The 27,011-nt window shown below is 41.5% G+C and overlaps 1 protein-coding gene across 1 annotated transcript in view; it reads right to left on the bottom strand.

The window, feature by feature from the left end:
* Positions 1 to 17,560: 17,560 nt before the first annotated feature.
* Positions 17,561 to 27,011, bottom strand: part of SPTLC3 (serine palmitoyltransferase long chain base subunit 3) — a gene marked incomplete at both ends in the record, with an annotated part of 78,366 nt that continues 68,915 nt past the window's right edge. Inside the window, 3 exons of the mRNA XM_082302655.1 lie at positions 17,561 to 17,674; positions 20,040 to 20,169; positions 21,164 to 21,299. Of these exons, the coding sequence (XP_082158781.1) occupies positions 17,561 to 17,674; positions 20,040 to 20,169; positions 21,164 to 21,299 (380 nt within the window). The remainder of the gene's footprint in view (positions 17,675 to 20,039; positions 20,170 to 21,163; positions 21,300 to 27,011) is intronic.

Raw genomic sequence — 27,011 nt, 5'->3', positions numbered from 1 at the left:
CATACATGTGATACTTAGAAATCAAAAGAACAGCTAATTAATTACATCCCACCTCCTCATATGGAAAATACATCTAAACTAGCATCTAAAACACAATGTGTTTGCTTTAAATAGCCAAATGCTGAGGGACTGGAGAGATCTGTGGGGAATTTTTGGCACCATATGAAGATTCTTTCAGCCCTCGAATCCCCCACCCTTGAATTCTGTGGTGGGTTAGTAGGGAAAGGATATAAAAATGTGGAATTTTTTTTAAAGGCTTTTCTCTTTGTTTTCTATTCTCCTTGGCTGCGCTCTTATATTTTAATACCGTATAATAGTAAGGAACAAGGAGGGTCATTCAAAAATATTTTTTAATCTTTATTAGAAACAGAACTGCCTTTTGATGCCGCTGGACCACATTTACCTACAAAGCCCTAAAATGGCTGAAAGAACTGCAACCATAGCTTCTACTTAGGGGTTTTGAGGGGTGCCCACACAAGTCTGAATGACTGCTGGCAGTGGGGAATACCAGGCTCTCACTAAGTTTGTACATAGTGCTGACCACTTCAGTGTTGAGGCTTTTCCCTGGGGTCCAAAATTAGATACCAGCGTTGCTCTTTTGCTTCTGAAACAAAAAAGATGCTTTGCTTAGGCCTGATTTTTCCACTTAACCCCCCTGTCATTAAGGCATATTTGACTTAAATTTACCACGATGGCACAGTGTGATGAATTTAAGGGTTTTGGTGAATGAGGAGGGGATTGCTCATGTATTAATAGCTATGAAGTGGAACAACAGCAAGAAATGGAGTGAGCTTCGGTCTCGGCTGTGAGTCTTGGGAGTTAGTTCTCTTGCTTCCAAGAGTACATGTATGTTTGGGCTTCTTTATGGCCCTATAGCTTGCACTTTCAGTCTTCATTCTGCTGCCTGCACCAGAAAAAGAAATCTAAAAGTCCGAAGAAGGATTCTGGATGGAATAAGAAGGGTACAGGGAATATGAGGGATTAGAATAAAAGGTTTCATAATTCAAATGTATGAAGGCTGCCCCATCCTTTTCCAGTAGTGGGGGTGGATGCTTGTTTGCTTTTCCTTCCTCCCACATGCTGTACATTTCCAGCATCTATTGCCATTTGCGTGAATGAACAACAGAGCCTCCTATCGCTGGAATTCATGGATTTCTTCCACCTGCGATCATTTCTATTTCTTGCCCAGTTTGTAAAGCATAATCCAACTCCCCGACTTCCATGCCATGGACAAGAGCTCACATTTCCATACAAAAGAAGTCAAACTTGCTGCTAATACTTATTCAGACTGATCAGATGATCCCAGTGCCTCACTTAGGCACACAGGCACAGCTCCTGGGAATTGAATTGCTGGCAGCACCTCATATCCCATATGGAACCTAACATCAGACTATTCAGAACATTAATATAAACTAGCAGTCATATTTAAAAACAAGTAAACAAGAATCAAAGGAAACCATAAAAATTAGAAATGTGCAATTTTAAAAGGAGGAGAATGTAAACGTTGACATACCAAAAAAAAAAAAAAAAAAAAAAGGGCAGTATGAATAGAATGGCAATTTGCCTTGTATAAGGCAAATGCATGAAAATGTCTGGGCTTCTCCATTCTTATTTTTGGTCTTGAAAAAACATTCTCAGATGATTAGAGAAAAAAAATCATTAATATAGAGTAAGAATTCCATTTAAAGATCATGAAACATTCTCATTATACCACATGCATGCTACCTCATGCTCTTTGATTAAGTTACAATGGAGTTTTTTTCTCCTAAAGAATGGGGAAAATGCAACTCCAGTAAATTCTATGTTCCTACCAAAATAAATGGATCAACAGCATGTCACCCTGAATTATCTTGAGAAAAATATCTGGGAGAAATTACAGCAACATCACAGATACGCAGACCCAGTATCTTAAACCAGTCAAAGTATCTATTATTGCTTGTTTTTATTTTTCTCTAAAGGGAAGCTATGTTTGACCTCTAAGGAAGGTCAACAACTTAATTATTGTGCTCGAGACAAAGCTACTCTGTGCACAGGAAATGAAAGCTAAAGAGAAGCACTTTGAGAAGAAAGAGGTTTTACTCTCTTAAATAAATGAGACCTGAAAAATTCAATATTGTTTTCATCCTGACCAAGCCTTCTGGCTGGATGCTAAGTGATGTTCATTGGGTGAAGACAGGAAATCCAGGAGCCTTCCTGCCTTTGCAAGACAAGTCGTAGCAGGGCAAATCTGCTTGGAAGACAGTAAAAGAAAAAGTCCGTGCAGGGAGGGCTCTCACAATCACAATCTTTCGTTAGAAAGCCAAATCCACTTGCTTGAGAAATGAACACATCAAGGCATTTTGATTAAAAAACCCCATTCACTTCTAGTTCTTGGACACTGCGTAGAAGAGGATAGCTTGGCTCTCCTTGAAGGTTGCAATTGGAAGAACGAGGAAGAGGCAGGAGCAGTCAGGCTCTGTGACAGAGCTCTTAACATTAATCCAAACACACCAAAACAGAAAGACAACCAACCAACCAAGCCAAAAGGGATGTGTCACCATCACAGGATAAGCACTGTGCTCTGGTGCTGAAGCTATCTAACCAGGACTGCTCTGCCAGCTTGTGCCTCTGTCCTTACTTTGCTGCCACACACAGGAGCTGCAAGAGGTTTGGTTGAACTTGGAGGTCCCTTCAGTAAAAATGCTGTGCTTTTATTCAGGTCTGAGCTGAGTTGTGCTGATGAGGCCAGAAGGAAGGACAGGCTGTAGCTCACAGAAAGCAAGGAAGGGTACAGCAGGGGTGTGGAGCATTAGGGCTACAGAGGAAACCCAGCTTCACCAAAAGGTGAGAAAAGGGATGCTGTTCACCAGTGCTGCAAAGACATGAATCTTTTAACAAGGATGGTCTGGCAAAGGCTGTGAATCACCAGCCACAAGCCTTTTCCAGAGAGGAAAATATGAAAATTACAGTAAATAATGCAAAGACTGCAGCCCTGCTCTGGGTATTGGGGATGTGGGTGTCTGCTTTACCTTCAATGATAAGAATAAAACAGACAACAACAAACTTGGAGAATTCTTAGTGAGAGGAACTCAAGTGTGTGTGCACTGCCTCTTTCTAGAGCTCAACAATACATCTTTCCGGTGTTTGTACCAACAAGTAAGAACCTCCATGGAAATGGCTGGATTCTCATCAGTGCAGTGTTGCAGCTTCTCCTGTGGTTGATGTGCTTCTGGAGAAGCCTAAGAGGATAAGGAAATCCCTCTGACTCCCTACCTGTCGTATATCCCCACCTGTGGGGCTGGCTGATGATCATTTTTGGCAGCTTACCTGCTCGGTGATGACTCGACAGGATGTTTTCCAAGAGCACCCCAGTGATTGACAGCTCATGTTGCATTTTCAGAAGTCATGTAGAACTTGGGAGCCTGTATTAATTAGTAATGCAAATGGCAAATCATTAAGGTAGGGGCCCTGTAGAAAAATCAAGAGCAGCCATGGGATGAGAAGCTATCCTAATCCCCATTCACAAGGAAAATTACTTCAGTTTGCACAGAGAACTTAATCCTGGCATTTCTTACCATTTGAATACCTGACAAATACTTTCTTACCTAAAAGGAAGAACAATATGAACTGCTCAGTCTTGAAGGGTTTATGGGCTTCAAGAATGCAAGAGTGACCCTTTCCAATCAAACATCACCATTTATCCAGTAGATCTTTAGCAATCTTTTGACTCTGATTTCCACATGGCCTTGTTTCTTCTCTTAAAATTGGCAGAGCTGCCCTAAAACTTGGCCTCTTGTCAGGTCATTGGTGTGATAACTGGCAGCCTCAAGGATATTCACTACAGATGATAAGGCATTTCAGAGGGACAAGAAACAACTAAGTTTCAAGTTCAAAATCAGATACTTCTGCCTTTTTCCAGCTTGTGGGAAAATGGGGAAAAATTGTCCTAAGCAGGCAAATTTTCACTGAAGTCTACACAGTGGCTGAGAACAGAGTGGTCTGGCTAATGAGAACAACTGATTATAGAGATTTAACATAAAACGGATTTTAGGAGGTCTGAGATTGGATTTAATCTGTTCTCGTGTATGCATTGACAAAGCCCACAGCCTGTGCCTGGGCCAAGGCTTTCACAGTCACTGCTTCCAGGATGTAAACTGTCATCTGCACTCTTTGTTCTCAGATGTATGACCTTACATTTTGCTGGTTTAAAACACATGTTCAGAGGAGTCCACTTTGCCAAGTGTTGCAGTTTGTCTGGCAGGCTTGATCCGTCTTGTTTATTTACCACTGTGGCATATCTGCAACTTTTCCAGCAGCTGATTTATTTATTTTTTTCTTTCAAATCCTTGATAACAATAATGAATAGCCTGGGAGTAAGAACAAATCATCGCAGGACCTTGATAAAAATACCCTCCTGATACCTCTCTGTTATAACAAGTTACTCACTTAATATGTGCTACATCTTGGGTAGTGACATGTAAAAATTATTTCGTACCACCATTTTTATTATCAAAACTGTACTGACTGGTGTCATTTTTGTCACCATCTCTTGAACTTAATGTTAGTGCCTTTGTGCACCTGATTTTCTTGCAGTTGCCTCAGAACTGACATCAGGTTCACTGGTCTGTATTTCCGTGGGGACTCTGGGAGAAAGGGGTCACCTCCTTCATCCTTCTAAAATAATGAAACATTTGCTCAGCTCTAGTTGTCTGGAATTTCGCCAGTACCTTATGAGGTAAGAGGGACCCCAAGAGATGTTGATAGTAAGAGAAAGTAGAGAGTGCTATAAACAAGAGACAAAAATCTCATCCTTGAGGCTTGGACACAGTGTTGTAGCACTTGGCTTCAACGAGATCAGGATGGAAATGGATAATATTTGTTTCTGTGGATTAGTACTCTGTCCTGGTTTTGATTCTCATGTATTCAGCGTCCTTAAAGGTACACTCCATTTCTGCAGTTTAAGTCCATCTCCAATGACAAATTACTGAGTGGTGCTGACTTCAGCAGCAGCATGATGTGGCCGGATTGCCAAGCCCTGCCTGGTTTCCACCTGTTACAGTAAATTCCCTGCATTTCCACTAAACTGTGCCCCAGCTTGCAAACAGCAGCACAACTGACCTGAACTGCAGGATTTTATGAGACCTCCCAAAGCAGGCAATTTTACCTGGTTTTGATTTTCATTAGGAAAGCTTTGCTCCAGCTTCAGACATTTTTAAGGGTACCAGGGCACCTCCTGTTAAAACTGGAGACAAGGATCCATCCTTCAGGAGAGCAACACTGCATGGAGGCATCACTAGGAGACAGTCTTTAACAGCAGACATGTTTTTCTAGCTTTTTGTCAACCTAATTTTAAAGGCTCAACAGAGTCTTTTCCCTACCACAGAAAAGGAATTGCCTCCCGTTTGGCACTTGTGTTTTAAGGCCGTGCATGGAACCATTTTAATAGGACAGCAGAGTGGCACTGAAGTTGCAGAGTGGCACTGAAGTCACAGAGTGCCTCTGAAGGTCTGACAGATAAACAGACGGCAAAAAAGTGAGTTCCTAGACAGCGAGGAGCAGCAGTCAGTAGCTACAGCTCTGCAGAACAGCATGAAGCATGCCCTGCAGTACATGCAGCTATGGCCAGTTGACGTTTCTCCCATAAACACCAGAGGGCAATTTATTCTACTGAAAATTGAGCCTGTCTTTGACATTAAAATAATCAGAAATCAAATCCTCAACTCTGAAGGAAAAATAGTACTTAAACATTTATATCAAATTAGGATAAGAGCAAGAGAGAGCTTTTTGGCTAATGATCCATCTAAGAGACTCCCCATAGACTTTCAGAAAACACATAGATTCAGCTGCTTTAGCTCATTCTTTTTCGGGGGGGAAGAAAAGAAAAAATACTTCGCTAGGAGTTAAGAGATCCCTCTTGACATTTTTGTTTTGTTGTTTTCTTTTTGTTAGGGTACCTCCTATCTGTTTGCTCAGGATATTATTTTCCTGTCATCAAGAAGTATGGTTTTCACAGATACACTGCTTACATGGGCACAGGGTCAGTCTCTGCGCGTTCTTTTCCACCACTACTCACAACAGAAAGAAAAGAAAATTGCATAATCACAGAAGAGCTTTCACCACTACTTTTAGGGCTGATCCAATATCAGCAATCCTCTTTCAAGAATAACTCCCACTCTCAACACTGCTGATATAGAACTGGTCTTGATTCTTCATTAAACATCCAAAGGGCCAGATACCCTGCAGGAGTGTGTTAGGGTAGAGGACACTGAGCTCAGAGAGAAAGAGCTCCTTCTGATCCACAGTTCCTTGCAGTTCTTGTGGACTCTGGAGGTTGGTTGCCCCAGGTGAAGCCTCAAATGCACCTACAGAGAAAGATTCCTAAGCTTGAGAGGCAGTACCAGCTCCACATGATTCATTTTCACACCAATTTCTTTAAAGATTTATTCAGGAGGTCTTTCTGTAAATCAGGAGCACTCCAGTGATTATCCATTGCAATATCCAACTGACTACAGGGTTTGGTGAACAAGAGTATGTGAGACATCCCAGTGGTTTAGAGAGGGATGGAGAGCTCCGTCTGTTAAGGTTTGCTATAAATAAATTTATGCCCTGCAAAGCTCCTTCTAATCCTTATATGGAATTTCAGGATATATCTTATATCCGCTTAACTTTTTCACCGATGTTTCTCAGAATTGGGCTGAACAGTGATGCAATAATTCAACCAGATCACTCTGATTCTTGGCATTTCAGCAAAGGCTTCACACAACACAGGTTGGGGAGCACCAGGTATGACACACAGCAAGTGCAATCCAGCAGTGGCCAGGCGGGGATAGGCTTCCTCTTTCCAAAATGACAGCAGTGGAGTCCCAACTGCACTTTCCCTCAGGTATGTTACTAGATCAGGAGTAGGAACCACCTGTAATAACTGCCTGATTCAGCTAATTTTACTGTAATCACATCCCACATCTTCTCTGACCTAATTGGGTGCAAGCTGTCAGCAAAAATATGCTGGCTCTCTCCTGCAGTATTAATTCTGTAAGCCATACAGATATTATTTCAAAAAGATGGAAACATATTAAAAAGAACATGTCTTTTGTCTCCATTAATAACAAAGGGTGGAATTTAATGTTATGCATTTGATGCATTTGCTGCCAGAAGAGTTTCTTCTAAAGTACAAAAAGCCACTGGAAATCAATGTGCTTCATTGACATAGGCCAGAGAACTTTAAAAGGCTTCTCTGTGTCCATACAGACCTGGGAAAATGCATAAATTTCTGTCCTTAGCCCATGTCTTGGGCTGCAGCAAACAAGCACTGCAATTTATACCAGATATTGGAGAATATGAATATTTTCTTTACTACTCAGCTCCGGGAAAGGATAATTATTATAAGCAAAACCAGATGAAAATCTGAGAATATTTTATGATCCACTTTCATTACAAAAAAAAAAAAAAAAGGTCCTCTATTAGCCTTAGAACAATGGGGCCAAATTCACACTTGGGGTAACATGACTGACATCAGTAGAGCACTACAATTAATTTTGCCCATGGGATCTACTCGAAAATAAAATGTTCTGCCACAAGGATGACAGCCAGATTCTGTGCAGAAAATCTTTCTATACCAGCTAATTTGGCTTCAAAAAGACAGCACAGCTGTACAAGCAGTAATCTGGTGGCCTGGATCTTCAAGTGCAGCTCTGCTCACATCTGTACAATAAAGTTAAGTTATAACCATCCGAGAATTTGGCCAAGCACCTTTTCACAGACCAAATGGGAGATCACAGTATAAGTATTATTAGGCACTAAAACAGTGCTTGCGTGACATTCATAAAAACAAAGAGAAGGATACTGGGAGGTAGAATTCAAGAGCAACCAGGTAGCCAAAGATCTAAGTGAAATGCTGATATCCCTTACTAATCCTTTCTTATCCTGGCTCCTCTGTCTTCCACCAAGTAGTCTCCTGAAACATGTTAAGCTGCGGGAAGAATCAGAAAAAAAGCAGAAGGCTCTTTTGCTGTTTCTGTCGTCATTTATTTATTTTTAAACAGAAAATTCTTGTCCCTTGCAGTGATGACATTTTAATGAATCCATCAATCACTGCAAACTCCAAACTAGAATCCTACATAAAAGAGACCTATTTGTAATACGTGACCTAAGCCCATACCTAGCGAAATTAGTTCTCAGGGAGACAATGCAGGTCTTTCAGTGCTGTCTCCATGGAATCGCAGATGATTAAGCTGGACAGGGCCTTGTGGGTCCTCAAATCCAACCCTGTACACCTAGCATCATTTTACCCCTGCCTCGTTCCCCTGAGTGCGTTATCTAATCCTTTGCTGACTGATTGTGACCCACCCTACAACTTCTCTTCCACGGGCAAATTTCCATTGTGTGCTGCCTAAGCAAGCCCTTGATTGGTCCTCTAGGTTTTTGGTTCTCCTCTATCCATGAGTGTTAGGGTATTTGGATCCAGGCTATCTCCCTTCCCCTTAATTACTTTAAGTCTTTCCAAAATTGCCTTTTACTTTTTTTGGTGTCTCGCCCATTTGCTCTGTACATCTCAGCGCTGCAGGTTCTGTTTCGTTACACCTCTGCCACCAGGCTGGGCTCCTCAGGGCACATTCATAGTCAGATCTTTGACTTTATTTTGTTGCTGCCATATGCAGTAAACCCCCAACTTCACTAAATCATGACTCAATTTTTTGCTTCTCTTTTTATGGCTAGCAGACCCATTACAATTTGCTTTCATTTCATTTGCACCATTTCTTTCAGGCTGACGTTTCATAGCTCTCACTTGGTGCTTTCTTACCACAGCATTGCTTTTCCTTGCCACTTTTCCTGCACCTACAAGATCTGAGCTTACTTCTTATCCCAGACTGAGAGGACTATGTAAATTGTGAGGTCAAGAAGATTCTCCCTGCCCACTCCTCTTCCCCAGGACTCCCTGCAGTGACGTCACTGAGATGCAAATCCATGAGATGATCTTGAAAATAAAATTTGACTTAAAGAAGACCCCGACTCCACATTCAAAACCTCTGAGCTCTCCGCCCTTCAGTGACTGTTGTTTTGGCTGCTGGTGATCTAAACTTAAGTAGATGAGAAACATACTCAGTGTGCTGCATCTGTGGGCAACTCCATGGACAAATGTTCCTGCCGGCTTCAGATGTATCAAAGAAAGCAGTTGCTGCTCCCTCGTGGTCATCAGCACATCCCTGTTTTTAAAGTTACTACCACCTAAACTTTGCAGCAATTTATGATCTTCTATCTCCTGTCTGCCTACAGAGGTGCTTTTATCTATAGCTTGGATAAGTCAAAGCAAACCAAGGTAATGGAGACTTACTATTGAAATGGCTTAAGCCAAACCATGTCTGCAGCCTCATGGGATGACTCAACAAGACTCAGACAAGGAGAATGTTACAAACAACAGTTTCTAAATCAACTGGGCAATCCTGAACTCAGTGATTCCCCTCCATCCTTTTGTACTTTCTCTTTTACCACTTGGTAAAGTGTTTTCACTGACTACATCTCCTGTCAGTACTGTCTGGCACAACAGATCAGCCATTTCAAAACTTAGGTGGCCTCTTAATTTTTACAGAACAGATACAGACCAGAACACTTATATTGTATACAGAGCTTAGATGTTATCACACAGCTGAACTCCTTCTGTGCTCACCATGGATGGCATCACACAGCTAATCTGCAATTATAAAGTGAATGGCAATTCCAAAACCTTTAGAAAAAAATACATCTTCATGTATTGGAAGCAGCACAGAATGAATACGTTGTTGTCAGTATTCCTTTTTTCTTTTGGGGTCCATTGTCCCTTGCTATACACACCATCAACATATTCCTTTTCCCACATGTTAAAACCCAGCATGAAAATCAGACAGGGCTCTTGAGCCTGCTTCTCACTGTTTTACACTTGAAAGCTGGCTTTACTCACTGCAATTTTCAGTCCTGGAAGGCAACAATCACAAGTGGCCAAACGGAGCCTGCCCTCAGAGAAGAATCTGCTATAGCTGCTCGCCTCTCAGTAGCTTCCTTCACAGGGCTAGTTCTGAGGAAGTATAGCATTTTTATTAGCTTATCATTTTCCATTGGGACTGGAAGAGTTTTGTGGGAAGAAACCCCAGAGCACCTGTAACTTAAACCATTGTCCCCTCTCTCTCGGGGTTGCTCAACAACTGTTTCCACAGTATCACCTGAATAGAAGACAATCCTTAATTCCACCAGTTTTTCTTATTTTCTTTGCCCTTGTTTCACATATAACATTTCTACTTATGGAAGAACAAGTCATCTCTGCTTTTTGCCTCTACATTGTTCCTCTTTTGTTCCAAACCATTAAGGAACCTGTCTGCTGCCATGGGCACCCCTGTCAGACACCATTATAGTGGTGGGATCTCCTCTCTTTCTTGTGTGAAAATCAGTCTGTCTTTTATTTCCCCCTTCATTCTCCCCCATGGAGTCTCAATCCTGGCTGTCTCCACTGTCTTGTCATTTGGTCTTTGGGGGGTAGTTTCCCTTCCTTTCTTCTTTGCCTCTGAATTGTCTTCCTCCTCCAGTTGAATAAATTTGTTGCTCAGCTTCATCTCTCCTACACTAGCTAATTTCATCCTCTCTCCTGTCCTTGGGTAGGGTTGTCCCGTGGATATCCCTTTCCATCTTTTTGTTCTTGAGGCCACCTTTTTATTGAGGAGTTGTGCACTAGTGTTGCTTCTGCTCTCTCCTCAGGGTATTCCTCGACCATATCTTTGAACTCCTGTCTGAATTTCCAGTTACCTGCACTTGTCTCTTCAGCACTGGCATTGTTTCCTCCATGAGTATGGTCAAATTATGTTCCATATTTACGTGCTTTCCATCTTGTGCCACACCACACTGATGTACAACTAGGAGATTCTGCAACCATCCAGCATCTTGTGAACCCTTTCCTCTTTTGTTCCTTTAAAATTATTCTTCAGAAGAGCCCAACTGAATTAGGTACCAAATTCCACAGATATTTGCTAGGTGCATTCGTTTGTAATACATGTTAGAGAAACAGGAGACTATCACAAGCTGTTAGGCAATAAAAATCCCTGCAACATAATCTGTTGTGGTTGGACATTTTATTGAAATCCTGGATAGTCATTTGCAAAAAAAGCTGACATGCCGGGTTTGGATTTAATCTTCACATTTTCACTCAAACTGTGGCATTGTTTGAACACGACAGCTTTGGGATCCTGGCAAAAGAGTAAAACTGTCCGAGCTGTTCCACTCTGGTTTGAATTATCTCTCTTTTTATTTATGTATTTCTAGCTTTGAAGTCTGTGTACTTTAAAAATCAATGAACATTATATTAACAAGCAGACACTAATTACATTTTAACAAACTGGAAAGGCTTGGCTACAAATCTTTGAAAAGATAGATTCACATTTTAAAGAGCTTTCTAATCCAACTGGCATCATTGTCGTAAGACACTGACAAAGCCTGCACAGAATGGAAATGTTAAAGGAATCTGTTTACCAGAATTTTTTTCTATGATTTATAATTAGTCTTCATCATTGTACTGTTTCATACACTAGGTCTGGTAAACAGAGTACTCGTGACTTTTACAGGATTAATGGAGACATTCTGAGATGTAGAAATTAAAAGATCACTCAGATAATAGCAACATTTCACTCTTGTACCTCTTCTCATCAGTTCAACTTATTGTTTTACAAATTAGGATTGCTATCAGAATTCTACAGAGGGGTAAAAATGAGGCAAGGAACACTAATGTGTCTCATCTGCAACTGCTTAGCAGAACAGAGACAGATCAGAACTGGGTGTCTTGTATCCAGTTTAGAGCTCTAATTCTTAGGTTACAGTGGTTCACTGAGCAGTTTTTAAAATATGGGTATTGGAGTGTGCAGTGGGAGTCAGAGAGTTTGTATCAGGATGTTCAGCACATCAGGAAGTGCCGAAAGTGTAAATAGATGGTCCTGGAACTATAAAAAATATCATGCCTCTTCTGGCCACTCTGTCTGAGAGCAGCTGTGTCCTTGGTGAGAGGGTTGCTGGAAAAGCAGCTCCCACATGAAAGTAGGAACCCCAGCAATGCACGGAACAGTTTCTGCACAGAGCAGAGAGCCAAGACATCACGAGGTTTGTGTGGTAACAACAAGGGGAGAGTAGGACACAAGAGGACACAATTCTTGTGTCAGAGCAGGCTCCAGGAAGCACTCAGGAGAAGCTATGCTTTTGAAATGTCCCCACTGATTTAATCACTTCCGTGCACTCCAGAACAGCTGCTTGAGAGGTAAACAGACAAGGAACCCACTTCAGACGAAGCTATCTCAGCACACCAAAGCCAGCCTGTGCCAAGAAACACTTACCCACTGCTGTGTCATGGACCATGTGTGGTCATATCAGACCCCAACAGGTTCAGCAGGCCACTCTATGCTGTGCTCTGAACTGGTGAGGCAAAGATACCAAAAATAAGGGCAACAAACTTGATGGCACGTCATGGCATGAGAGATCTGTGCTCCAGGAGCTGGAAGATACAAATACTCTGGCTCACCCACAGGATACCAGAGTCAGCTCATGTCCATAGGGAATTCCTTGAGACAATTTCAAATGGAAGGGACAGCAAAGCACCATTGCTCTGTCACACACATCAGTATTTCTCTGTCACTACAAGTACTTACTTGTGACAGTTGATTTTCTAGACCTCCTACAGAGTCCTGCTTTCCTGGCTACATCTTCTGGTTGAGCTAAATTGCCAGAAAGAAGCTCATCTGCTGGACTGACCTACAGCCCAAGTCCTTCTGCATCTGCAAAGGACAGACTGTCATGCCTGTCCTGGAGCCACATCAGGTGCGCCTGGCGGAGCAGCACAGGCAGTTGTCACCTCAGCAGAGGCAGTCCCAGCGGTGGCATCCAGCAGTGATACCCAGTAAGAGCATCCTAGCCATCAGTGATTCTGTGCACTCCTGTCACTAAAACAATCTCTGAGTTATTTCCAGCACCAGCACAGCTCGCTACAGCTGATGGCTCAAGCAACCCTGGCCACCCCTGCAGCACAAGCTGTGGAATTCAGGTACATTGATAACAATTAACAGTTTTGGGCCTTAACACAGCATCTGGCAGAAGTGACTCTCCGTAAAGGTTCTATGAATAGGGTACCAAGTATCAGGGTCACCTGCTATGGCACCCTGTCTACCCTTTCTCTTCATAAACAAACTGGAACAACACAGGTGGTGGGATGCCTCTGTCTTTGCCTCCTTCAAAGTCACTATTTTGATATTAAAGAGCATGTTTTCCACTTTCCCACCTAGCTGGTTAAAAAGATTTAATAGCTCCTGTAATGCTTGCACAAAAAGTCTCTGTACACAACTGGATCCAGTCCAAGTCTCCAGGTCTACCACATCTCTCCAGATCCTGTGCCACTACACACGCTTTTCATTTGGTTAGCACATGATATAAATGGATTTATCTTTGCTTCCTTATGTCACTTGTCAGTGACATGCTACATGTGTGGAAGCACACTCCCCTCTTCAGTAAGTGCTGAGCAACCAGCCTGACTCAGACCCCAGACTCCTGTTCCAATGGTGCTGAACTATTATTTTGTGTGGTCAGATGGGTGGTGGTTTTGGGACCATCTTGACAAGTCTGAAGCTCTGTCTCCCACATGGATAAAGTGAGTTCTCACTATCTTGTGACTGCTCTGCAGGGAGTACAAACCACCCTGGATGTGCTGGTAAATGAGGGAAACACCTAGATGCTGTTTTTGAAGGCATCTGGAGGCTCGAATGTTCAGCTGCCGATAATGGCATGACGTCTGCCATTTCTCAGCTGGTGGTGTGGTTTCCTTAAAATTTGGTCCTGATCTGTGTTTTAATTTGTAGAACAATTAACCTTCATGCACAAATAAAAAGTAGATCATATATTAGAGAATCTCTATTGGATTTTGAAGCAGGCTAGAAAGTACATAAACACCTTTAGTACAGACTGCTTTTCCTACATTGCTGCTTTATTCCCTGTCTCAGCAGGACAGGGAAACATGCAACACACCTTCAACAAAACACATTTTGGAAAAAAAGAAAATAAAAGCCAGCTGAAATCCTACCTTAAATAGATCCACTCCTATCTTGGTCCCCTGTGAAGAGCAGCAGCTGTGAAACAGTCCAGAGACACCAGCGTTCAAACCCCTCTGAAACAAATGCAGGCAGCTCACCTCACACTGGCAGGTTCCTCTCACAATTGTACTACTTTTAAACCAACAGTATGCACTTCAAAGCAAGACTTTAACTGATCTACACTTGCAAAAATGACAGAACAAGCCCGTTCTTGGTTCAACAGCTTGGGCAGTTCAGATTCAATTCAGCGTAGAAATTTAGCACCAGTCACAAAAAACTTCTACTTGGAAAGATTAAAGTCTGTAAGAGCTGATGAGAATACCAGGAAAAGCAGGCAGTGAGGCAATGCCCAAAAAGCCAACTGCTGCACTCAGGTTCACTGCAGCTGCCTGTGTGCTTTCCCCCAGCAGAAAGCAGCAGAACAGAGAGAACAATAGAAAAAACAGGAGAAGTGGAGGGGGGAACCACTTTGACAAGTTTGATAAGCTCAGGAGATGAAGACTTTCTAAAAGATGAGGTAGAATAAAGGTACAGGAAAGGGCAAACAATTCAGTTTCTCTGCCAAGCAGAAACTCTTGAGTTTTCCCATATCATAAAGGCCAATCAAGATTTTACGCAAGATAAGAGGATGCAGCTTGCCCACAAAAGGTTAGTTATACTTACATTTCCACTGGATTAAATTATGACAACTTGAGCATTTTTTTCATTTATTGAAGGCACTTCTTCAAAACCTTCTAAAGCAATTACAGAGAACTATGTTTTCCAAGAACATGCATGCCTGAAGAGGGAGCACATTCTAGGAAATACATGATCCTGTGCTAGAGGTGCAAATTCCCTAATGGGTACTCTATCGGATTTTTTCTTACATGAGCTAAAATAGAGTCTTCAAATGCTGTTCAACTCTAAATCTATTAAAATTGAAGTAAACCAGGAAAAACTCCACACTGCTAGAAAAGCAAGTGCCAGACTATAAGCCTCATGGGGAAAATCTAAAAGACTAAAGTTCCTGGGAGTTTCATTATTGCACCAGTGGAGCAGAGATTTCTCCCTAACTGCTCCCCAAGCCCTGGGGTAGTCAGTCTGTACTTTCTCTAGTGTGTAAGGGATGGAAGAAATCAGAAGAGAGCACATAATAAATCAACTGACAGTCTCTAAAAAATAGCTGTTCTGTCTCCTTAACATGAGTGAGAGTAATGTTCTGAGGGCAGGAAGAATTCAGCTTTAGACTGAAAACATTCCCCTATTGGGGTACAGAAAGTGATCACTCTGTAGTTTAATCAGTCTCAGGCCTCTCTTTGAGGGAAATAGCGTGTTGCCTGCAACAGCACGTGTAATAATGTTTGCTGAAATATAAACTATGGCTATATACCCCAAGACGGAAGGTCAGAAGTCAACTGAGGATCTGGCCACAGATGTTCAGCAATAGAGATCAAAAAGCAATCTATCAAATCCAGTACTTTTCCTCAAGGAACAGGTTGCAGAAATTTCTCAACCCATCTCCTTTCACAGTAAGTGCACTCACCCTGCATGTAACAAAGCTGTGCACCACAAACTGCCACGTTACTCAAAGACAAAGTTCATGCCTCCTAATTTCTCCTTGTCCTGTGCTCGAGTGTTTAAATATTTATATAGTGAGTTTGCTCTTATCCACAAACACAGCTCCCCTGAACCTCCGCAGTGCTTTCGAAGCCCATCTACCACAGTGAAGAATCACATGACACACCACTTAGTCCTCCCCCAGCCCTTGATACACGTTTCCTAAAGCTGACATTTGATATTATGGAATGTGTTGTAATCAATTCTTAAAGTTATAGCACCACGGGATTTTTATTAACTTGCACAACAACAACAACAAAAATCCAACAAAAAATGGGCCCTCATAATCAGTCAGCCTTGTTATATCCTGAAAGCTGCTTTAACAAGCAGGGAGTAATATAGTGTAATTGGTACTCCGCAATTTAATTGTTCTGTTCTTAAATCTAATATTGCAGCTGCGGGTTAAGTTTACACCACAGCTTTCAAGAGAACATGAAAGTGTGGTACATCTGTGCAACAGAAAGCTAAACATCTCTCATCTGATGTGTTTACAATGACATTTGATAGCATGGAATTGTTTGGAGTTCATTCTTAAAGCTGCAGAACTGCTTTTCAACGCTGCAAAAAAAAAAAAACAAAAAGGAAAAAGCCTCCAAACTCCTTCCAGCAACTGAGCCCACACAAGCCTGACGATACCACTGCTGGCATGGCAGGAAAACTGCTGGCTGGAACAATTCCTTCAGGTAGCTTTGAGCATTTGTCACTCAGGCAGTGGACAAGGGGACAAGGGCATCTTCCTCTTCGGGTGATATAATAATTATTTGAAGAACAAACAACTCAAAAAAACTCCTGGACAGGACAACCCCTGACATGCATAAAACAGACAAGAATATTTCAAGAAATGTTATTACATGGATGACTGTAGCACGTATAGAAACGGTGGAGCTTTCTATTTAACAGGTGGCAGAACTGCTTATGGTATCTTGAACTTCACATTCTGTATAACAGCTTCGGCATTATGTACTTGTTAGTGAATTTATTACGCCCATAAGTAGTTCAAGAAACTTAGGAAGGGGCCCATAAATGTCATCTGCAGTTTGTGAACTGCAAGTATCTGACTGTTTTGATCAAGGTTTTTACGGGAAAGTTAAATGGTTATTAAAATTATTTACTACTGCTCCACTAAAAGGGAGCAAGCCTGCTGAAGAGCTTAGGTAGTGATAAGATGTGATAGGTTGTAGGTCAAACGCGTTGGCAGAAACGCATTTCTGTTCATGTCTAAGCCCAAATTTTTGTACAATTCAAAGTTGAGAGTGCATTTAAGAGGCCGAGAAAAGGTCTGTGGAGGGGAGGAGGAATTTTCCCTTTCCTGTAACCTGCTGTCAGAAATACAATCTCATCAGGCTACTTTTCTTGTTCTCAGCATTAGCCTTTTTCTAACATTTTCTGTCCTTGGAGAAATGCATGATAGTGCAACTTAGTTAAAGAGGTCACTTTCTGCTCATTCCTTTGTAGCAGTCCACACTGGCATCTTGATTTATGATCTTTAACAGATAAAAGTCAGTCTCACTGATGAAGCTCAGCTATATTACACTGGAATCTATTAACTTTTCAAACTTTATTATTTCAGTCACAATTAAGACTATCCGAAGCCTCTTCATAAAAAGGGGCTATATCAAAAGCTGTATGTTAGCAACTGGATCAATGGATGCATTCATTCTGCATCAAAAATACCATAAGAAGAATAGATCTCTCCTGGGGAGGCAAATCTGTATCAATATTTCAGTCTCTTGAATACAGAAATTTGATACAACATGATGCAACACCCGAGCTTCCCCTTCTTTCAATTAACTGAGAAATAAAAATTGTCCTTAGAAGGGAAGAAATGCATTTGTATTGTTTAGTTTTCGGGTTTTCCGCCCTTTCATAGCATCATAATGTTCTCTTCATGGGTGGAAAACTTAATCTTCAAGTTCAAGCCTAGATTCTTCATACAGTTCAGGATGAGATGACTTGGAATACCGGGAATATTTCAGATGTAGAAAATCACCCAATTCATCCAGAGCATTCAAAACCTGTAAGATCATGATATTTTGTCAATTCTATTGGAAAAGAAATGAAGTTCTAGTAACTTCTACTTTACTGCAGAACAAGAAGATTATAAAAAGAACATCAATCAAAGTTTAAAAGACAGACTGGCAAATTTTACATTCATTCTAGAACAGTGAACCTCAATACAGTCGTAGATGTACAACAGCATCTATGAGAAAGGAATTTGCTCCTTCAGTAGGTTACGGTTTATTAGTAAATGCATTAATAGAGCACAGATGAAAAAAATTGCTTTTTCTAAAAGCATAGGGAGGTTACAACCCAGGCAAAAATTATCTTTGCTTGTGCAAAAGAAACGTGTAAGCTATACTTCAGTATTTCCCCATAGCTCCCAAAGACTGGAGTTGCCAATGCATTTTCTTAGGTAGGACTCAGCCCCCAGTGCTGAGCAGAGTCAGCATAAACAGTCTGAATAGCTGAAGATAATTTTAGTGAACGCCATTATCTTACATTAATATAACAGAGACATTTAATTTTTGTTCATTAATACTGTAATGCAATTTGCTGAGCTGAGTCTCCAGCTTTCAGTAGATTCAAAAGGTAGGCAGGGAATTCTGTATCATAGGGTAGCAGCTCAGTGTTTTGCAGCACCTGACCCACATTCAAGAGCAGCCAACTTTTTGGCATCAAAGGAGGAAAGAGCAATTTTGATTTTGAGCCTGTTTCTGTTAAGTCACTAAAACAAGCTCATGAACAACAAGATGTAATTTAGAACAAAAAGAAGTAATTTAGTAATGGTTTATGCAGAGAGATAGCTTCCAGGTCATTAAGGAAGTTATTCTTGGGAGCTTTCCCTTTCATGGATCTTTCCTCTTTAGTTCCAGGCTGAGATACAAAACAAATTTTGTGAAAGGGAAGCATTTTCATCGTGCTTGTTACCTGTTGTTACCCTGGGTTTAGGCACAGTCACAAAGTGTTTTGTCCTAAAAGCTTTGAATCTGCAAGTAATTAAACTCAGGGCATTTCCATTCCCCCAAACTGTAAGAGTGCCACAAGTACTGTGGCAAGACCACAGCACGTTCAGTGATGACTGGGGAGCGTCAGATCTTCCCTGGAAGCAGCAACGTGAGGTAGCAGGAAGTGAACGTACAATGATGGCCCAAAAATGTGGTGGGCTTGACATTTGGGGGCAGGGGGAAAGGAAGAAAATCAAAGCAGCAGCCTCAAGAGATTAATCTTCAGATCAACTTCATTGCCTGTTACCAGTTACATAAGCCAAAATCCACACAGTCAAACAGCAGAAGCTGGCAAGGACCAACACGAGAGCTATGCTGTGTTCTACAAAATACTACCTTAACGGTATTGTACCTCGTTAATAACTACTGCACCTTTAAAAGCAGCAGGAATTTTACATTGCACACATGCAAGGCAGGTTTTTGATGTTGTTTGAAAGTTACCTACACTGGTATGGGAGCTGGTCAGCAGGGCAAGGCTCTGGCCTCCACATCCATGCACATCTCAGGATGCAAAAGGAGAGTCAGGAGCTCTCTGCAGGCACAAGTGCTTGTCTGCATGAACCAGTGGCATATTTAACTCAAATGCCTTTCCATGTTCAAGGATTTTTTGCTTTGACCATCACACTCGTGCGAAGAGAGGAAAAACAAAGCCTGAAATTTATTGTTAAGCCTCTGTGTTTCATGCCTCCAAGTTGGCTTATTATGAGAATGAAAGAACGTATCTCAAGCCAGGCCAAAACCACCTTCGGCAAGAAAGGGAGATGGAAAATTTCAAAGAGTTTATTTTAAACACATTTCTGACTGCGTTGGAACGGAGGTTTACGATGGAAGTCTCAACATACTGTTAATGGTATTTCTGATATCCGAGAAAGATACGGAACTGAGACTGGCCAGACAGCACCAACTAAACTTAATTAGGTTCAAACAGTTCCAAATACTGTTTGCAATTTCCACCTGTACCCCCAAGGCTGTCCCATATACTTCTGCAATTCAAGAAACATGGGGAAATATGGAATAGAAATATGCGTATGGAAAACTTGATTTTCAATTATTTCCATTTCATTTTGGGTTTCCTACTCTGATAGTTTTGACATAGCATTTAACTTTTGTCTTGCTGTGCTGTTCATGCAGGTTTTTATTAGTGATGACAGATTTGGTCATTCTTAGAAATAGAAGAACATAAGAAGTTAACTCTCCGATAATTTATTTTAGAAAATAAAATGTATAAGGCTCGAATGCCTTTAAAGATCAAGTGACAAGGCCAGAAAAACAAATGTAAAAATGAATTATTGAGATTCAAAGTAACAGAGGCACAGCTTCTCCCAGCCTCCTTTGCACCTGAAGTTAATTTGGGCAGGACATCTGCTGTGCTTACCGTGTCTAACATCTCCCGTGTATGTGCAGCTGACACACAAAACCGAGCCCTGGATTCTGTGATAGGAGTAGCTGGAAACCCAACCACGACCACCCCGATATTTTTTTCTAACATGCGTCTTGCAAAAGCCCTAAGGAGAGAAAAAGTAGAAGGAGAAAAATCAGAAATAAATTATCTCCAATAAACTGAATGCAGAGAGAAAACATTCAGATATAATGCAACAATAGATAAAATCCTGTTTTCGACTGATTGAATATTCCCATTGATTTCCATAAAAGCCAGAATTTTACCAGTAGGATTGAGACTGTTTGCTGCTTAGCCGCTCATGAAGCCAAGTGGGTGTCAAATCCTAGAAATGTGATGGCAGAGAGGGCACTGCACGATAAACAATTCATTTCTGTCAATGAAAGTCTCTGAGTACAAATCAAACCATGCGGACATTCACAGTCCCTAAGCATGGAAGAGGTTGGGCTTCTGGAAAGTATGAATGCTTGGTTCCTGAACATCAATAGAAATAAACCAATCTGTGTGATAGTTTATTTGCCCTCACAATTACTCTGCGAGTTAAGAAGGCTTGTGTGGTATGTATGAGACCTAGAGCTCACAGCCACCCTAAGCTACTTGCAAATTCTCCCTACAGCTCAACCCTTACATTATGCTACGACTGACTTCTGGTCTGTGTGCCCAAGTCAGTGCACAAGTAAGTGCTGCTTGAGTGGAACTGAATGGTAAAACATGCAAAATCCATTCAAAGACCAGATGGGACAAAAAGGCATTCATCTAAACCAATTCATACATCAAAGGCAACATGTCTCCTTTAATGATTACAAATTAAAAACCAAAAAATTCAAATGAAAAATGTTATCAAAAGTATTATTCCAGACCACGTTAAAAAAGGAAAAGAGAAAGATTTTAAAATTCTGAATTCTGGAACAACTCAAAATTAAATCTACGGGCAAATCTAAAAGAAAGCAGAACTAAATGACGTATTCAACTAACAGTGTATGTTCCTCCTGGGAAGCACCTACCACACAACATCATCTTCTTCAACATATACCAAATAACCATGAACATGAATAGTGCTTGTTTTGCCAGCAAAACAAGTACTTTTTTTCAATACTTACCCTATTTTACCAGGCATATAAAGGAGCAAGGGAACAACAGGAGAATCATCATTGCCATAAATGATGAAGCCCATTTCATGCAGTTTTCGTCTGAAGTACCTTGTGTTTTTCTCCAGCTGACGCACTCTTTGGAGCCCTGAAATGAGCCAGTCAGGAGAACAGTCAGTGTAAAGATCACAACTGGGGTCTAGTCACAGGCAAGAATCAGGGCTGGGGGTAACAGTTTGGCTGAAATGTAAATGTTGCTATTTGATTGAGAAGAAAAACACAGAATGAGCTAAATACAACTACACTGATTATTGTGGCATTGTAGGATGGATGGTTGATACTCCTGTAATTGTGAGGTGCCTTCCCATGGTAGAAACAGTCCCTCTCTGGGGATAGACATGTGGGCAGTTCCCTGGACTTTGTTGTGCTAAATAAAGCCTCCTAGATGACACACACCTACAGAGAAGTAGTGCAGACATGTAAATAGAGAATTTATTTCTCGGTGTAATTGAGTATTATCTCTGCATTGTCCCTGCCCTCATTTAGTCATGGATGCACAGATGTGACCCCCGGCAAAACTGACAGAAGAGTTGAAACCAATTATTTTTATGAAGGAAAAGGACAAAAAACATCAAAGAAAAAATGTGCTTGAAAAGACATTTCAGCCATTTCTTTTGCAGTGCCACTAAGGAGGTGGTTTCTGACAAGTGCAACTGCTTCCCAACCCATTGCATAAAGAGAGAAGAGACATGCTCTACATTACTGTAGTAAGAGATATCATATGTCCTTTCACTACTCCACCTGCATTATATTTAATCAGTAAGCTGATCTGTGTGCTGCTTTTCCACTGCTGTGAGGTGCTGACAGGGATGGTGCCACCTCCTCCACACCCACATCCCTGTCCAGTGCCAGTCCAAGTTGACACGGCCACACAGCAAATCGAGCCAGGTCTGTCATCTGCCTGACCTCACCAGAAACAAAACTGGCAAGCCACCATTAAGCAGATTGAGTCTCTAAACCTGATTGCTGTTCAGCAGCTTGGATCTGCCCAGCAGAGGTGGTGAGAATGTGTGGTAAGACTGGGATTTAGCAGGACCCAGTTACTCTTAGCTTTCATTTTCCTGCTGTTCATCAGCCCATACTTTCAATATCACTTACATTATGTCACCAGACATGAACACTGAAACCTCCAGTGCAACTCATTTCCTCTTTGCCTTTGCACAGATGTGTTATGTTTTCACTCTCCATTTACGTTTTCATTTTACTTTACATTTTGTTTGCTTCATTCTTCATTTACTACTTTCTGCTGTCACCGTTCTCTCACTGGATGGCTGTTTCCTAATTCCCCATCTTGCTCTGTGCAACCACAGTGGGCAGTAAAGCGTTTGTAGCAGTTACATTGCCACCTTTGGCAGATTTGTCCTCAGACCACATTCTGCCCCACCATCTGCTCTGGCTTTTCTTCCTTTTCCCTCTTGGCTGACGTGGGGATCACCATACCTACATGAACCTCTTTTCCATTAATATGTCTGAACATGCGTAGGTTTGAACAAGATCTACTACTTCATCTGTTCTGTATCCTCCCGAGTCAAGGTTCTGTCAGTTTTCTGGCTGGGAAATTTATAGGAAAAGTGGGACTTGCTTCACAGTGATCGGTGTTTTGCTTGAACAAATTAAAAGATCTCATAAAAACAGTGCATTTATAACTTTATGCACACAACTGCCCATGCAGACAACCTGTTACTTACAGTCTCAGTCATTCAGTTTAAAGCACTCAGTGGAAGAGATCTGCTGGGTTAGAAAAGGCCACAAATAGTTTAACCATCTCTCTAATGCTGCTAAAGCAAAAACAGCTGTGCCAGAGCAAGGAAAACAAATGAAACACAAAAGCATCCTACTACAAAGCTTTCCAGTCACTAATAAAAACAATAGTCTGTGGTATTTCCAAAAATATTTTTGGTGTAGTAGATCTCAAAGAAACAGGAGGAAGAGGAGGGGAGGGGAGATGATGGTAAGGAAAGGGAGTTAGAGAATAATGTGGCTGAAGTCTAAAGAGAGATTTTTCCCTTGTTAGAATTTGTAAAGATGTTATTAGCACCTCCTCAATGTCCGAGTTACAAGGAAGAGGGTGGGGAGTAACCTGAACTGGGGGCTCGAAGCAACTGCTGTTTCTTGCTATATAAGCAGCCCCTGAGCTTGTTTCCAAACTCTCAGTTGGAAAGCATTTGAAACTACTAGATTTTCAATTAGGGAAAGTTTTTCATAAATGCAGATGTTCTTGGTGAGTGCAGTTTAAGACTTGCTGCCTTCTCCTTTCTATTCATGCGTTTACCACAGAGCTGGAAACACAGTGTGAGCCATGCAAGATTCCAGGCTGTGCTGTTCGCTATTTATCAAAACATATGTGCAGGGCCCAGAGGTGATCAGTTTGTCTCTACTTAGTTTTGGTGCCAGAAATTTATACTCCAGCTAAGGAAACTTTACAGCTGAAAGAGGAGGTTCAGACAACCCCCCAAAAGTCAAACACCTCTTCCTTTTCTAATCTTCCTTTCCCAATTCTACATCCTCAACTGGTTTGTGATGTGAGATCTCCCCTTTCAAGACTCCCTATGGAGCTCATTTCAAGCCAGCCAGTGCTGATGCAAAAGAGCCACTTGAATGTTTTAGCAACATCCCAGAATACTAATTTCATTTGCAGGGATGCATTAAAGAGCCAAATAAAAGATCAGAGCACTCCCATATATCTGGAGGGAAAAAAAGCACATTAGGAGACGATTGCTACACACACACTATTTGTGGGTGGGTGGCTGGGAGGAATCTATTTCTTTACCAAATGTCAACACTTTCCTTTCTCATGTTAAGTTTTGTGGTCAAAGACCACAGACACACATCATATACACAGGCTTCTTATACGCTGTCCCAATAAGAGCAATAAAACCATTAAAATTTGTAGCTGTATTTCAACACTGTTTTTCATTCCTTTATGGGACCTTCCAATGTCAGATAAGGAGGTAGATCTGAGCAAAACATTTATTTTTGTTTCATTGGCCTGATTTTCCCTTTACACTGCAGATTAAAAGTGATGAATTCAGTTTAGAATCAGGTCTTAGTCCAAATGCACTGTAGTATGTTTAACTAAAACCACCACATTTAGAAAGTATTTTCTTTGATTCCTGAGGCTGTGATCTCGCATCCTTTAATATTTATTGAGTGAAAATCTGCAGAGCAGACCCTTGAGCTAAAATAATATGGCTGCATCTATGTGAGTGTAAGAATTTACCTGTATGGGACTAATTAGAGCATCAGGTCCCTAGACAGTAAATATATGTGTTAGAAAATTCTTACTTTGCAAAATCCTTGAGGATTTACAGTCTATGCAAAGAGCTTACAGCACAGCAAGCAGCATATCCAGAGAGTTATATTCCATAAAATATGTGAACCACAACACAGCACATGTTTGGAAAAAACAGCCTGGACAGGGAAAACCAACCCTCCTCTATTTAAAATTAAGCCCATTAATGCCCCAGAGTATTCAGCTAAGGCTGAGAATGACTTTATTAAGTGCTCTACATCTTCTTATTGACTGAATTAAGAAGGGACAGAAAGAGAGAAAAGTAAACGATAAACAATTCCCAAGTTTCACAAGTTATCTTCATGCTGGTGGGAACATACACAGCCAGTTTATGGGGATTTTTTCTGAAATAAAGGATTAGTTGCCTGGATGGTACAAGAAAAGCAGATTTACTGGCATCAGCAATCCACCTTTGCTGGAAAATTTAGAGTTTTCATTTGGTTGCACCACTTTAAAAATATTTGGTTTACTGCAAAGTTCTAAGGTGTCGGCAATTCTGGGAAAAATGCTGATTATATTTTTATGTGACACGCATCATTGCATACTGCTGGCTTTAGCTCATTAGTTTCTGCAGGCTATTAGAAAGCTTTATAGCTCAAAATTAATATGGTTTAGTTGAAAGAAAAATACAAAAAGAAGGCAAGAGAGAGAGAGAAATGATAAAATGTAGTAGCTTGCTCATAATTTCTTTGAAGCAACAAGCTTTTTAAGAGAGCCACTTGGAGAAACAGACTTGGCAGAAGCTTTGTCACACACTTTCAGGGTACCTGACATCAGGAAGGCATCCTGACTACATGTCTGAGGGCCTGATCCCAGGCTGGCTTTACCTGGCACAGCTCTGTGCACTTCAGAAGAACTCTGCTGTTTATGCCAGCTGAGGACCTTATCCTGGCAGTGAAAGAGGCAGTGAAAGTATCAGCTCTCTAAAACAAAAGTTCATTTTCCTCTTCCAGAGATGTCTGCTTTTGCCTCCCACAGAATGTTCATAAGCAGAGAAGCTGCCTGCGTTCAATTCCTGCACAAACAGTCTACCTTTGAACTCTTCCTGTAGGCTTCTACCCTTGGAAGTTGTGACTCAGTCTATTGAAAACAGGAATAAACAACCCATAGCCTTTCATATCAAGATCTCAGGTGTAGGAGGGGAAGGAGAGCTATTTTTCCTGAACCCGTTCCAGGAAAGATAACCCCACGCCTTACTGGCTTTTGGCATGCAGTGGGCTCTTCAAGACACAAATCCACCTGCTTTAATCTTCTCCAGCTGTTGTTCCATAGGGTCCTTGTAGATAATTAATTACACAATTGGACTTTCACATACCAGTGTCAGTGTTCCTTGGATGGGGAACTCAACTCCCTGCCTTCCTCTACTAACAGCTAGATAGGAAAAAGCAAACTTCCATAGGCTGAAAAAAAATTGGAAAACAATAGCTCTTTCCCACTAAACTATTGCAGATGGACAGATTTTTTTCCCTCTGGTTCTATTATAAGAGTAACACACATGCAGCTCCATGTGCATTAAATCACATATAGAATGCTATAAAATTGGGGTGCCTAAAGGAAATATGTTCTCAGATAAAACAATCTTCATCAAAAATAACTTTGCAATGAACTGGGGAGAAGTGAAGACATTTACTTCTACAATCTAATGCTAACTAGAAACCTAGTGATTTCAACTTAATTCAGCTGCTAAATAAGCCCTTAAGGACTTATTTGAACTGTGAACTGCTGCAAAACACCGTCCAGAGAAGATTACAGGAAGAAAAATGGCAATTTCAGTTGAAGCAGGAAGGAGAAAAATTGTAAAGATTGGGTCATTTTTACCTTACTTCTCGGATGAGTCAGCTCTGCCTAGCCAGCACCTTATCTATATTCAGATATACAATGCAGGGACAGAGCAGCCAGCCTTGGCTGAGTCCTGTTTACTCCCAGCGCAGGTGATTAATCACGAAGCGGGTCCGTCCCGCCGCTGAAAACCAGCCAGCGCACAACGCGCTCCATCTGCATCCCATTAGGTGTTTCTGAAGTGCCAGGGATCCGGATGCCGCGAGAAGCGGCACTTCGCTGCTTTGCGCTCGGCAGGCTGAGGCTTTGCTGCTTTGAGCCAGGCAGGCGCTGGATTCCTCGGGCACCGCAGCGCCAGCGGCATCTGCAGCAGAGGAGGGATCCTCACTCTTCCGGCAGCAAAGACACCCTGGAAAGGGGACTGTGTCATGGAGCTGCCTGCCGCTGTCCCTGGGGAAAGCGTAGCTGTCACTGCTGGGGGACAGGTCACATCCAAGTCTGACATCCTTCCTCTGCCTGCAGGTGATGCTTATTTCAGGATACAGGGAACATCTATCTATCCATGGGTAGGGTCTGCTAGAGGACTCCAGCACAGGTTTAACTTTGAATGGGGAAAAAGTGACTGCAAATGAGGTAGAATTCAGTTAATCCTCAGAGATCTTGCAAGTCACTGCAAATGCTGTTAGTCCAAAGCCCCTGCTTGTTCAGATCCACTGACTCTCCGTGCAT

Source organism: Coloeus monedula, assembly GCF_965178545.1.
Source record: "Coloeus monedula genome assembly, chromosome: 2".
Classification (NCBI taxonomy): domain Eukaryota; kingdom Metazoa; phylum Chordata; class Aves; order Passeriformes; family Corvidae; genus Coloeus; species Coloeus monedula.
This window is presented reverse-complemented; position numbering and strand designations above follow the sequence as displayed.